Below are 13,475 nucleotides of genomic sequence, written 5' to 3' on the forward strand. Positions count from 1 at the left end.
GGCAGGAGAACAAGACAGGGCGGGCACGCCGGGCCGCTCTGCGGCTGCCCGGTGGGCCCTCTCCACGGCGCCCGTTGCCAGTGCCATTATGGCAACAGATGACCGGGCGCGGGGCGCGTTTTCAACCCCCGATCACTTCGCACAGAGGCTATGATGATGCCCTTTTCATTTATGGTGCCTTAGAACTTGTGCCCTCCCGTTCGGGGCACGCTACTGCCGGCGGGTATTTAAAGCAGCCGGCCGCACGGACAAAGACAAGTTAGACAATCTCTTGGAAGTTTGAGAATCCCTGAAGAAGTGAATATCTCTCGGCAAGCTCTGCACGGTTGAAGCAGTTAAGGAAGTAGAGAAGATCGAGAAAGCCAACAGATACACAAAGACCGAAGAACATGGAGCCCCAGGCTCTAGGATAGACAAACATTCTTGTAACCAGCAACATCCTTGAGGGACATTCTCAGGGAATTTATTGTATCCATACAGGAGTAGGGTGTTACGCCTTCGTGCGGCCCGAACCTGTCTAAACCCCCAGTGCATTTACTTCGTTCCGCTCTAGGTCATTCCACCCCGCCAGCCATCGCATTCATTTCCATTTATTTCTCCGGCAAACATATTCAAAATCATCCCCCCGAACGAATCTCTAAAAAGGGGTCCTTCAGGATCTCTGCGACAGTAGGCCTCATACCATCTGCAATGCCATCGGAGATGGAGACTGGATAGTAGCTCTTGAGCACCTAAGACCAACAAACTGGGAGGTACTCACAGCTCCATAGCTGTAAGAGGTGTAGATAGCCTGTAACTGATTCCCTTTTCTTTGTCCGCTAGGTTGCATCACACAATCCTCTGTACCTTACAACCAGCACAACAAATCCCCAACTATAAGATGTTGACTCATAAGGATGTGACATGAGCTGACTCGCTAATCATACAATATGGGGGATGACATAATTGTCTGTCATGTTGTAGAACATGATGCCTCCCAGTAGGATGTACAAGTATACCTCATAGTGATATAAAACTGTAGCCTCGTCCGCATCTGGTGGGCATGGACCGAACTGTGGTAGCTCATGAATCTAAGATATGGAGAGGCCAACATTCTTCTTGTCATATTGCACACCAAACCTACAAGATATAGATGGTCAATTAAGCATGAATAACACTACAATAATTGAAGTGCATTATATAACAAATAATTATATGCCCTCAATGTAACCCTTCCACTGCTCCTTTGCTAGTCGTAAAACTACTAACGGGGCACCCCTGATTGGCAGCCCGGTCAGCATGACCACATCCCTCATTGTTATGGTCATCTCGGCCGTCTCAGGACGCCACCAGTCGACGAGACCAGGAGTAGTGGCTCCTCAATTGGCGGGAGAGGTGTCATGCCACCTCCCGTCATGGGAGCTCCAGCCATCATAAGAGCGAAAGGTAGCAGTCATGCTCATGAGAGTGGCTCGTGGAATTGAGGGTTTAACTCCTTAATCATGTGGACACTCCGGGCTCGCAGCGGAAGCAACTGCAAAAGGTATCCAATACATGTACAAGGTTACTAGCAAATTATCATGACAATTAAAAATCATATATAATCATGGTACCTGCTACCCTATGAAAATCATATGTCCCTTATGTTTCTCATTGTACCACTGTTGAAGAAGCTCGAAAAGACCACCATAAGCCATGACAATGATTTCAAGATACACGGTTCAATAAGTAGGTGAATAACAAATTAGAATATATTATAAGCTTTATGGTTCAATAAGTATGTGAATAACAAATAAGAATATATTACAAGCTTCATTGTACAATAAATAGGTGAATAACAAGCTTCATTGTGCAATAAAAAAATATTGTATGTCATGCCAGTGCCAAACAATATATTACAAAATAAGTAGTACAATTAATAGGCGAATAACAATTTAGAATACAAACCATAACTGTGAATAACTTAAAACAACAAACTAAAATACAACAACTCTAATACACTACAGTTTGATAGTGGCCAAATAGTCTACTATCGGGTCGCGAAAATATGAAATAGCACTATTCATAGGTGAGGCCCATGGGTGGGACCCACTGAACAGTAGCCTAGTCCTATATGAACAGTGAATTGGTGGGACCCATGTGAACAGTACTGGTTGGGCCGAATGGGCTTGGATGGGTCGGATGCGAGCCTGGATGAGCCTCGGTCGGGATTGGATGCACAGTATTGGGCCGCATAGTACTGGTCCACTCGGGTTGAGCTGGGTGGCGTACCAGGCTTTGAAGCTGGGCCGGCCCATGGGGCGTGGCCACTGGGAATCTAGGCCGCCTGAACAGGCCAGCCCACGAGCGACTGGGCTGCCAACACGGCCAGGCCGAGCCACGGACCGAGGCTGATTTCCACGCGTGCACGGGCGACGGTCCAGCTACACGCGCTCGCGGGCGCGCTACGGAGAAGAGGCAAAAATGGCTGGTGGCGAGGGATTTCAGCTGGGTGTCGCCGGAAAGGTCACTGGGGTTGGATTTTCGCTGGCGTTTCACGATGACAAGCGGATGTTGGCCTTCTACGTGATACGATGGACTCGACGGAGGGCTCGTTGATGGCGACTGACGATGAGACCAACATCAGATGGAGGCCGGAGGGGGAGATAGCGGCGAGGGAAAAATTTGACAGCACCTCCCTTGCACGGGGAGGTGCCAACCTGCAAAGAAAAGAGGTCTAGTGCTTCTAGGCATCATGGCACGATGGCTGGCCACGTCACAGAGCAAAGGCACACGTTGGCAGCAATGTTTGCACAACTGTGGAGGCAAGGATCATGGCAGCGCGCAGCTATATACTAACAGTGGCTCAGGGGCAACTACATGCTATCCACGTGGAGCAAGAAGGGAAGGGAGGCTCACCGAGTGGGTGAACGACGACCGGAGAGGGCAATGGCCGGCGATTTGGCGAAGAGGCGACGACGGAATGGCTCGACTCCGTGCGCGGGGCGGCTATCGTCAGGCTTCTAGCGGACAGGTGGTGGCATAGGGACGGTGATGGCTCCCCGGTGCTCCCCGATGGCACGTCGGTGGTGGCTCGGCGATGGTGAAGAAGTGGCGAAGAAAAAGGGGTGCGACGGCGGCGAAATGGGAAAAGGGCGAGGAGAGGAGCTCAAGCTTGCTATTTATAGGGGAAGGGGGAGATGGAGAGAGGCGGTGAGGCTCACTGGCGTCGCACGACGTCGGCGGCGAGGTGGTGGCCGCCCACCCTTTATTTCCTTGGGCTAGGCACGCTCTGCGCCGTCCATGCACGTGCGGGACGCGAAAGTCTCGCGGCATGGGCAGCGGGGGCATGGGTAGCAGAGAGAAAGAGGAGCGAGAGAGAAGAGAGAGTGGAGATCACGGAGGCTGGTCAGGAGATTTTCCCGAAGAAAACGGTGGCCGGCGGAAGCATCATCGCGCTGGAAAGAGAAGAAGGGAGGAGAGGGAGGAATGCGCGCGGGTGGATGGGCGATGCGTGGATACGCGGACGGCCGAGCGACGCGCGCACGAGCGCACATGGGCGCGGCCAGGCCGCTAGCACGATGAATGGGCCGGCACGCGGGAGAGAGAGAAAGGGCCAGTTGGCTGGCCGAGAGAGAAGAAGGGGGGAGAAGGAGGCCGACTGTTGGGCTGAGAAAGAGAGAAGGGAGGGGAAATCAGCTCGGGAGAAAAGAGAAAGAGAAAAGGAAAAAGAGAAAAAGAAGAGAGAGAGAGAGAGAGAGAGAGAGAGAGAGAGAGAGAGAGAGAGATTTGGAATAATTCAAAATGGAATATTTTGACTTTGGATTAAGATCAACTGCATTTGGAATATTTGAACCTTGATTTGGATTTGGATATAGATCTTCGGGAGAGGATTTGAATTTAAGGGATTTGAGCTTAATAGAATCTAAGAGTATATTTGAAATAGAGAGACATTCAATTTCAAATCTTCACACAAAGAACCACAAAATCTCAACTAATGCACAAGATCTAACTTAATGCAGAGATTATTTTGAAATTGATTCTAGTGCACTTTGGGACTCCTATTCAACTTAGCACATCTAATATATATGAATGTATCGATACTGGTATATATACATCCACATACCTATTTTCTTAATCTTAGTTAGCTTAATTAATCATAAAAAGTTTTAATTTGGAGTGAAATTTATAATTAATTAGCATGCTTAAACTCAGGATGTTACAATTTGCATCCGCCAATATCATTGTCATAAGAGTACCATGGTACTTGCTGCTTAGAAATGTGACATCCACACATACAATCAGCCTGTAATGTCTGAAAGCTTCGATACATTATCCAAATGACTATAATAACCTAATGAGGTATCAGCCAATGGTGCTGTATAACCCATCCTCTAGCTTGATCAGCTTATGCGCCATGGGCCACTGAGTCCCTGGATTTGTCAAGACAACCTTCTGTAGTAGCCTCAGAGCATACTTGTAAGACTCCTCGAAGCTTCCAAACAGTATATTCAACGCCTTCTGCTTTGCTCGCTGTCGGTGACACAGGAACTGGGGGTGCCCGAGTCCCGAGGCCAGAATAGCAGAGTGCCATGTGGCACCCTCCCTCGGGGTTATCTCCCCTGAGGTCCGAGAAGGCCAAGTTCCAGGAGAGGGTGCTCGGGGCCATGAACAGGGTTCCCCGAGTACCCGAGTTCCCCGATGACCCAAGAAGACTAAGTTCCGGGAGAGGGTGCTCGGGGCCACGAGTAGTGGTCCCCGAGTGCCCGGGTTCCCCGATGACCCAAGAAGATCAAGTGCCGGGAAGAGAGTGCTCGGGGCTGCGAACAGCGGCCCCCGAGCACCCAAGTTCCCCGATGATAAGAAAAGCCAAGTTCCGGGAGAGAGTGCTTGTGGTCGTGAACAGTGGTCCCCGAGCACTCGGTTCCCCGAGGACCTAAAAAGCCAAGTTCCGGGAGAGAGTCCTCGGGGCCGTGAACAGTGGCCCCCGAGCACTCGGTTCCCCGAGGATCAAGAAAGGGCATATCCGGGAGAGAGTGCTCGGGGCTGCGAACAGTGGCCCCCGAGCACTCGGTTCCTCGAGGGCTTGAGAAGTCCTTCGCCGGTGGTCCCCACAAGGGCCCAGCGGTGAGATGTCAACTAGTGAGAGGCCCGATGCTACATTTAAGAGGGCGTGTGACCTGTCATTTCCAACTGCTCCCCCACGCTTGATGTCAGTCTTTGCCACGGCCTAGCAGGGCGGCGTGGGGACATTTAATGCATGGATCCCATCGTGCGTCATCCGACGTGCCTTGGGATAACGTCGCAGAGCTCGAGGTGCCCCGCCTGCCGCCCTACTGTGTCAGACATACTCTGACCGGGCGGGCACGCCGTGCTGCCCGGTGGCTGCCCGGTGGGCCCTCCCTGCGGCATCCATTGAAAAGTGGCATAATGACGAACAAGACCGGACGGGGGTGCGTTTTCAACCCTCCCTGTCACCTCGCGCAGCAACCCATGATGGTTGCTTTCCATTTATGGCGCCTTGGAACTCGTGCCATCCTTTCTGGGCACGCTACCGCCCCGGCGAGTACATAAGCAGGGCGAGCTCCCCGGAGAAAGAGGTTTTGGTTCAAGTCTTGGAGCCTGGACGAGCACCGAAGAACAAGGAGCACGAAGCTCTAGACCTAGACAAATATTCTTGTAACTCAACAGATACTCAGAGAGACATTCTCAGAGCATTTATAGCATACACACAGGAGTAGGGTGTTATGCTCAGGGCGGCCTGAACCTGTCTAAAAATCCCCTGAGCATTTACTACTTCTTGCATCCGATCATTCCATTCCACCTGCATCCCATTTACTCTCATTTATTTCACCCACGAAACGGATTTAGAATCACCCCCCGTTCGAATCTCAATGGGGGTCCCTCCGGATCCCCGCTTGAGGAGTTCACCCTCCGACACTCGCCATGTGGTGTGGTAATTGATCAGTATACCCGTCTTAGTCTGTACCTCCTCCATAATGGATTTTGCGACAAACAAATGTCTGTACCAACAAGAGTGATGAGGAGTTGGTCTATGAACCTTTCATCAATGGCGCGGCTCACATTCTTAGTGGCCTCTTTGTTGCATGTATGTGGGGTGTGTCTACTGATCATAAAATAGTTCTCATGTTTTGGCATATGTGCTCGTAAGAAGGACAATTTGGGTGCTTGATACACCTGACCTCATACTTCGTAGGGTTAGACTGAGCGCACTTGTGACCCCTTCTTGTTATTACAGCATAGTTGCTAATAAAGTGGATGACCTCCCCCTATTACTTAACTATTGCACAACCTGTATGTCGCTATTCCAGTATCCCCGATTAGATAAGGTGTTATACTCAACGATGGCACAATCCAGCAGCCCAACACCACAAAAGTACTGGATAGCAAGCATCAGGTTATCGTTGTCAGTAGCTTCTTCATCCCCGCTACCACCGGCTTCATGCATCTTGTATCTACCTCAGAAGGGTCCACTTTAGCCCCCTCTCTACCAAAACTACGTTCCCCGACATGCCATTCGTTCTCTTCATTCATCACATGCTGGTCTGATCCTTCCACGGTAATCACTGCATCACCTTGCACCAGTCATGTCACTATATTTATGTACACCCTCATATCAAAGTTCTCCTCCAATATCTTGTGTGAGTACAAAGCCCATGTATTATTCCTTCTCATCTCGAACAACGTATAGACAACGACCGAGCTATTTGGAACAAGCTGTGGCCGCACACCCTCCAGTACAACAATATGGGATTACTTGTTCACACACAAAAGGCTCATAACATGTGATTTCAAGCCATCTGGATCATAAGGTACCTCAACCTAACTCTCTACATATAGGCAATTCTAAATGGTTACGAGCCTCCCGTGCAAAACTACGGGATGTTCTCCATAATAAATATGGAAAGTCATATCATATCTGCTAAACAAAGTGCATATAATAAAATAACTACTTAGATGTATGTACGATACACAACTAATTACACCCCTTGATAAATAATAAATTAATTAATAATACAAATTAAATAGTACTATACTTACCCATGCTAAATATTTAAGTAATTAACAATGCTAATTAAATCATGAATATTGAATTCAAATAAAATAATTAATATTTAATATTGAATTAAAATATGAATTAAACTAACATGAAAGTTATATTGACCGAATATTCAATCTCATTATAAATTGACTTCAAAACTATTTTAGAAGTTAGTTTTGCTAGGCTTCTTTACACCACATTTACTCTTCTAGAAGTCAGAAACAATCAGCATGCCGCTATCAACCTAGGTGATCATCTCATTTTTACGGTGAATACTGCTATGCCTATAGTTTCTAACAAAATTCAGTGCTCACATTTAACAATACACTATTAACCTATTCATAGATTTCTTTATGCTAAGTAAGCTGAAGACAGAAAGGAACTAGCCTACAGTGAGTAGAAGACACTGAACATTGCTCTATTTGACTGCATAGCTGCTTCTTTTCTTTAACTAAGAGCGAGAGTTCTTGTTCACACCAGTATTTTAATAGATTGAATTAAAATACTAAGTAAACAGGTATACACCACTATTAATTAAAAACTTTAATTTGATAATTGTTTGGTGCATTATGATTTTTATCAAATCTTTCTGTCCAACCCAAATTTTTTATCCTTTACCATTTTCTGTCTTTTCTTTTTCTCTCTTTCCTCTTATTGCATCGACTCCCTACTTCCACCTATAGAGAGTATGTATGTACTACGGCACCACCCTACGCCACCACTAACACAAAGTGGCACCACAAGGTCATCATATTATTAAAGTAATTAAATAATCTAATTACACTAACTTAGTAAATAAGTACCATTATAGAATCTACTTACTCGGACTAAAAGAATAATTACTATTATACAAATTCACGCTAATTACTATTATACAAACTCACACTAATTACTATTAAACTAACTAAACAAATAATCAAATTCATATAGTCAAACTAAGCAAATAATTATACAAATATAATTAAACAGATTAAATAATCCACTTACTTTAATTACTATTATTGTTGTAAATATTAATTAAATATATAATTTAAGTACTTATTGTAACTTGCGTTACTGCTCCTGCTCGTCTCGAACGAATTCTCCTCTCCTCGCGCTGCTGCTACTCCTCACATAGCGCTGCTTCTCTCCACGCGCTGCGTTGCTGCTTCTTCTCCTCTCTCCTCCCTTGCTCGCGCTGCTCGTTTGCTCTTTGGTTGCGCTGCGGCTCCTTATAGCGAAACACGATAGCACGCTCGTATTTTATAGGGAAACACGGCAGCGTGCACTTTCAAAAAGGTGGCAAAAGTGACACAACGTGACACGACGCGACATGACATGACCTGTCGCGTCGAAAGCACCGACCGACGCGATGTGAGCGGGGCTGGCCTGTATTCGACACAGAATATAAGGAGATGCTGAATACGGTGAACAGTATCGTATTCGGTATCTTATGTGTCAAATGCAGAAATTTTTAGTACTTAAATACTGAAATCGATTTTTCGGTGCTTGAGTTGCCGAATATAAGTGCACTTTGTGATTGGTTGCTTTTTAAGTGGGAGCAACCGGCTATGACGTATCTAATGGTTTTTTGGTATATCTGATAAAATGTGATCCAATCACTGAGTCAAAAGCATCTCCAGTTGATTTTTCTTCAGACTGTTCTCAAGCTTCTCCAACACATTCCACCAGCACTTTCTCTATTCTTTTGTCTTATCTCCCTTTATAAGTGGGAGAATACATTCTCTAATTAAAACAAGCAAAATATAATGAAGATTACAGGGGTGCGCTCGCGACTCGCCATGCGCCCATGCCCATGCCACTCTCGTGTGAGAAGTTGCGCTTTGGAACCAGGCACGGTACGATTGCTAGCTCACGACATCCTCCCACTTCCGCGTGTCCTCCAGTCGGAGCAGACTACCACGACCATCGCCAAAAGCAATTGTTTATTTTTGCGTCCCCCCCCCCCCCCCCGAGTAATTCCGAATTATATTATGTCATGTTAGCGGATGCTCGATCTATCATGTTAGCCCCCCTCTCTCTATATATATACACCATCCGTGAGGTAGCACTCGATTTATTTTTTTGCGAATTAAAATGGTCAGCATAACGCCAGAACGTACAAAATCACGGATGCAATTTGCAAACTTAGGCTACCCTTGTCATAAGCTTAGTTACTCAATTATTTTGCACCCATCAGCAAGCAATGAGCACAGCAGCTCTGAATCTGACACCATTATCATATATAGGTGCAAAATTTACACAGGATCAGAAGTTCAAAACCCTATCAACACATCACTACCATATCAGAGAGCTCTTCTGAAGCAGCTACCGGAGCTCAGAAGTCCACGACGCGGGCCACCGCCTCATTCGGCGGCGGCGGCGAGCCATTGGCGACGCGGCAGTTGCGCCGTATCTCCCCCTTCCTGGGGTTCTGCAGCTCGCCCATCTTGATCATCCCCTCGACGAAGGCCTTGAAGAAGGCGTCCTGGTCCCCGCTGAAACGCTTCACGACCCACCCGGTCCTGGCGTTGTCGGAGAAGAGCGTCTGGTCGGAGTTCAAGAAGCCGCGGAGGCCGACGAGGTCCTTGAAGTACTGGTTGTCGAAGACAACAGGGGTGGCGTCCAAGCCGCCGGTGACCTCCTCGTCGCCGCCCATGGGGCAGAGCGCGTCGAGCTTGTCGCGGTAGGTGGCGTCCATGTTTGGGTCCGGCCGGCCGGAGCCGGACTGGTTGTAGAGGCGGAAGAAGATAGAGAAGCAGCGGGCCTCGCCGATGGAGTGCGATCCGGAGAGCGCGACGAGGTCTGTGACGGAGAGGTTGAGGCCGGCGAAGAGGCGGATGAGCGCGCTCGCGTTGGCGCGCGGGCTCGGCATGATGTTGTCCGAGTCCTCCTGACTCGCCGTCAGGCTGTCCTCGCGCCCAAGCCTCACCTCCCAGTTGGGCCCACCGGTCTGTGGAAAGAGAACGGACACAAACCAAGTCAATATAGGAGTATACTTCATGTTTACTGATAGTGATGGATGCTGCAAACCGACAGCATGCCATTAGTTGGACTGAAAACCAATCCGTACTAAGGCCATTTTATGAACCGATCTTCCCGTTGCAGGTGCAATGTTTTTCTCTCTCCCAGAAAACAATGTTTTTTTGTACCACAATCTAAACTAGCAACGAAAAAAACACTCTTGCTGGCATGGTGACAGTTTGGCTCCCAGGGCAACGTCCCTTGTCTCCACGCCTCAGAATCAGAACCTTCGTGAGGAGCAGGGAGCAGGCAAAGTACTCCACAAAAATCGTCACCCGTTCTGACAGAGAGAGGGGACCTCTTGTCGTGGAGGGGAATAAATTGATGATTTATTACTAAAAAGATTAACTTTTTTTTATTAAAATATCATTTATATTAATAAAATATTGATCATCTAACTTAATGACGATAAATCATACTAGCAAATAAGCAAAATTAATTTTTAACGGTGATAAAAAAATCAATTAGCTCACGGAAGGCGAGGTCGGCATCTTTGTCCCTCCAGGCGGCACCCAACGCGGTACGGGTTGTCTCCGCTAAAAGTCCAAGGCTACAACTATAGCCGCGGCATGGGGTGCTCGGCTTTCGTGGGCGCGGCCCTCTGGCCTGGCCTTTCCCGGTTGGTTGCCCACGCTCTGTCTGTCTGGCTGTCTGCCTATGGGGAGGTGCTGAGGTGCACGCGGAAGGGGACGCGTGATGCCATCCTCATGCCGGCTGTGGTGGTTACAGGGAGCAAGGGAGCAAACTGGTGCATGCACCATCCATGTAGGGAAAAGCGAAATGGCAAAGTGACATGATTGGTTGTGGGTAAGTAACTGTGAATCAGGCTATCTGTCAATTTGCACATTAAATGTTTTTTATTGTATGATTTGGAAATCATCAAATAATTTCCTGTCAAATACCGAAGCATTTCCACTGCAAACGGTGCGAGGCATACACAGTCGTGGCGCCCACACGCAAGTGATGGCAGAGGCAGGAACAGGAGGAAACGCTGAATTTTGCACTGGAAACGGCAGGCAGCGGAAGAGAAACGCTGGATTTTGCACTGGAAACGGCAGACAGCGGAGGAGGAACGGCATGCGCATCGCATCTCCCCAGTAGTAACGCATGGATCTGCCGCGGAAGCGCACGTACCAGGACGACGGCGTCGCGGGCGGCCATGACGACGATGTCGGCGCAGGAGACGACGCCGGGGCACTGCTCCTCCAGCGCCTCCTTGACCTCGTCGATGACCTCGAACGAACGCAGGGAGTTGATGTTGGACAGCGCCTCCTTCTCGCCGAGCATCGTCGGCGTGTCGTCCATCAGCACCGACCCGTCGCACCCCTTCCCACCGCCATCCGCAAGGAACAGAGAAAGCCTCGTCAGATCGACCGCGAAACCACGTGCAACCGTAGTGAGATCGGTTGGATGGATAGGTGACTCACGTTGACGAAGCAGTCGTGGAACTGGAGGCGCATGACGGACGCGACGCTGCGGGCCTCGCGGGCGCGCGCGCGGGCCATGGTCTCCCGGACGATTTCCTCGGCCTCCGGGCACGTCTCGGCGTAGTACCCGACCTTGAGCTCCCTCACGGCCGCCTCGGCGCGGCAGAGGATCGCAAGAAACACGGCGACGATGGGGAGGCAGGCGCGGTGGATCGCCATGGCCAGAGAGAGAGGGGGGCGGGACAAGGACGCACGCGCCCACAAAGGGGTCGGGGACTCAGGGGCAGGGGTGGATCGCTCTGCTCCTTTCCGTTCCGGAAGGGGACGTGCTGCTCTGCTCTGCTCTGCTGTTTGGCAGCGTACTAGTAGCGTCCAACTCGCGAGGCCACGGCGGGTAGTTATAGATAGAAAGGGGTCAGTGGTGGGCGGACGGTGCGAGCGAGTACGTGCGCGAGCACGGGCGCCGGCCCCCACTCCACTCCACTCCTACCACGCGCGAGCGCGGCATGGGTGATGGCTTCGGTCACACAGGGCTCGTGTTACTGCGCGTGCGCGCGTAAAAATATCCGCTTGGATCGTGCTCCGTGTCTCGGTGGGTACCAGTGGCACGGCCGGCGATTGACTGGCAGGGGACGAGGGAGCGGACTCGCATCCTCTGGCAAAGTCAGACGTGCTATAGTGTTTCGTGATCGCATAAACAGTTAAATGCAGTTTATTACTGTGTCAAAAACACTATAGCAGCTACTGTCGCGAAAATACTGTTGGAAAAAATATCGTAGCAGTAGTGTATCATTAAAATCCTAACAGTACATCCGTGATCCGTTACAAAACACTGTAGCACCTCTGACTTTACGGTAAAGTCAGAGGATGCGAGTCCCGAGGGAGCATTGGCTCGGATTTTCTTATACCATTTTTAACGGTTTTTCATAAGAGTCTACAAATTTTTTATAAAGAAATTTTCATTTATTTCAGTACTTCAACTATTTCTCTTTGCGGTTCACATCACGAAAGGATTTTTAAGGATATTCCTTTTACGACGAGATTCTCTCATTCTCTTTACGAATCACTTCGAAGAAAGTTGTTAAAGATGAGAGAAAATAAAGAGAATAGAAATGAAGAGGAGAATCGAAAAGAAAGTAAAATGAAAAAATAATAATTGAAGGTGATCTTACGTGCGATGTGGCATTTTTGTTTCTGCTGACGTTTTTTGCAAGATGATAAAACAACGGGGACCGCGGCTACCTTTGTTTAGTTCAGTCAAAGGTGTGAACAGGGGTGAATCGAGTGGTGGTGGTACTTGGTTTCTCGTTTTCACTTCGTACACTCGGCTCCCTCTCGTGCTTCCTATAGTCTCAAATGATGATTTATTGCAGGTTGACGTGTGGTATCAATAAACGAAGACTATTGTTGCTATAGTGATCGTAACACGATGAATAATATAATAATCGTTGATTTAATAACTATTCATCTTTTTTACATTAAAAAAGTGACAGTATTTATAGATATACTCAACTACTCCTGCTGTTATTACATGTTAGCCTTTTATCCACAAGATTATTCCTACTAATATTAGAAAATATTTCAGGTTATCTCAAAGGGTATAATGGTTATTATCTACATATATTGCCCTAACTAACGAAATTTTGACACGTGTCTTGGAGGTCCCGCACCGATCCCTTTGTCGAGACTGCTGGCAATCTTCCTTGAGCCACTCTATCGTCAGGTTCCAGCTAACTTGCAGGTCCCTCTCCAAGCTAGCCTTCCCTCTGTTACCGAGGGTACTCGTGCCGTCTCCCTTCGGTCTCAGGACTTTTGCTGGATCCTTCGTCCTTCGGGCCTTATCGCACCCCTTCAGCCTCAGGACTTCACTACACTCTTCGTTCTTCGGGCTTTGTTGCATCCCTTCGGCCTCTAGACTTTGCTATATTCTTCATACTTCAGGCTTCGTTGCACCCTTTAGGCTTTTGGGCTTCACCTCCAAGCTTCATTCATTTGCTTGCTACTTCTTATCGAGCCTAACTCTT

The 13,475-nt window shown here is 48.4% G+C and overlaps 1 protein-coding gene across 1 annotated transcript; it reads right to left on the reverse strand.

The window, feature by feature from the left end:
- Positions 1–9,222: 9,222 nt before the first annotated feature.
- Positions 9,223–11,929, reverse strand: LOC133897593 (peroxidase 17-like). Its single transcript, XM_062338381.1, has 3 exons — positions 11,452–11,929; positions 11,159–11,350; positions 9,223–9,953 (listed from the first exon to the last, which is right to left on the reverse strand). The coding sequence occupies exons 1-3, from the start codon at positions 11,668–11,670 to the stop codon at positions 9,339–9,341; spliced, it is 1,026 nt and encodes a 341-aa protein (XP_062194365.1). The 5' UTR covers positions 11,671–11,929; the 3' UTR covers positions 9,223–9,338.
- Positions 11,930–13,475: the final 1,546 nt, after the last annotated feature.

Source organism: Phragmites australis, chromosome 17, assembly GCF_958298935.1.
Source record: "Phragmites australis chromosome 17, lpPhrAust1.1, whole genome shotgun sequence".
NCBI classification, from domain to species: Eukaryota; Viridiplantae; Streptophyta; class Magnoliopsida; order Poales; family Poaceae; genus Phragmites; species Phragmites australis.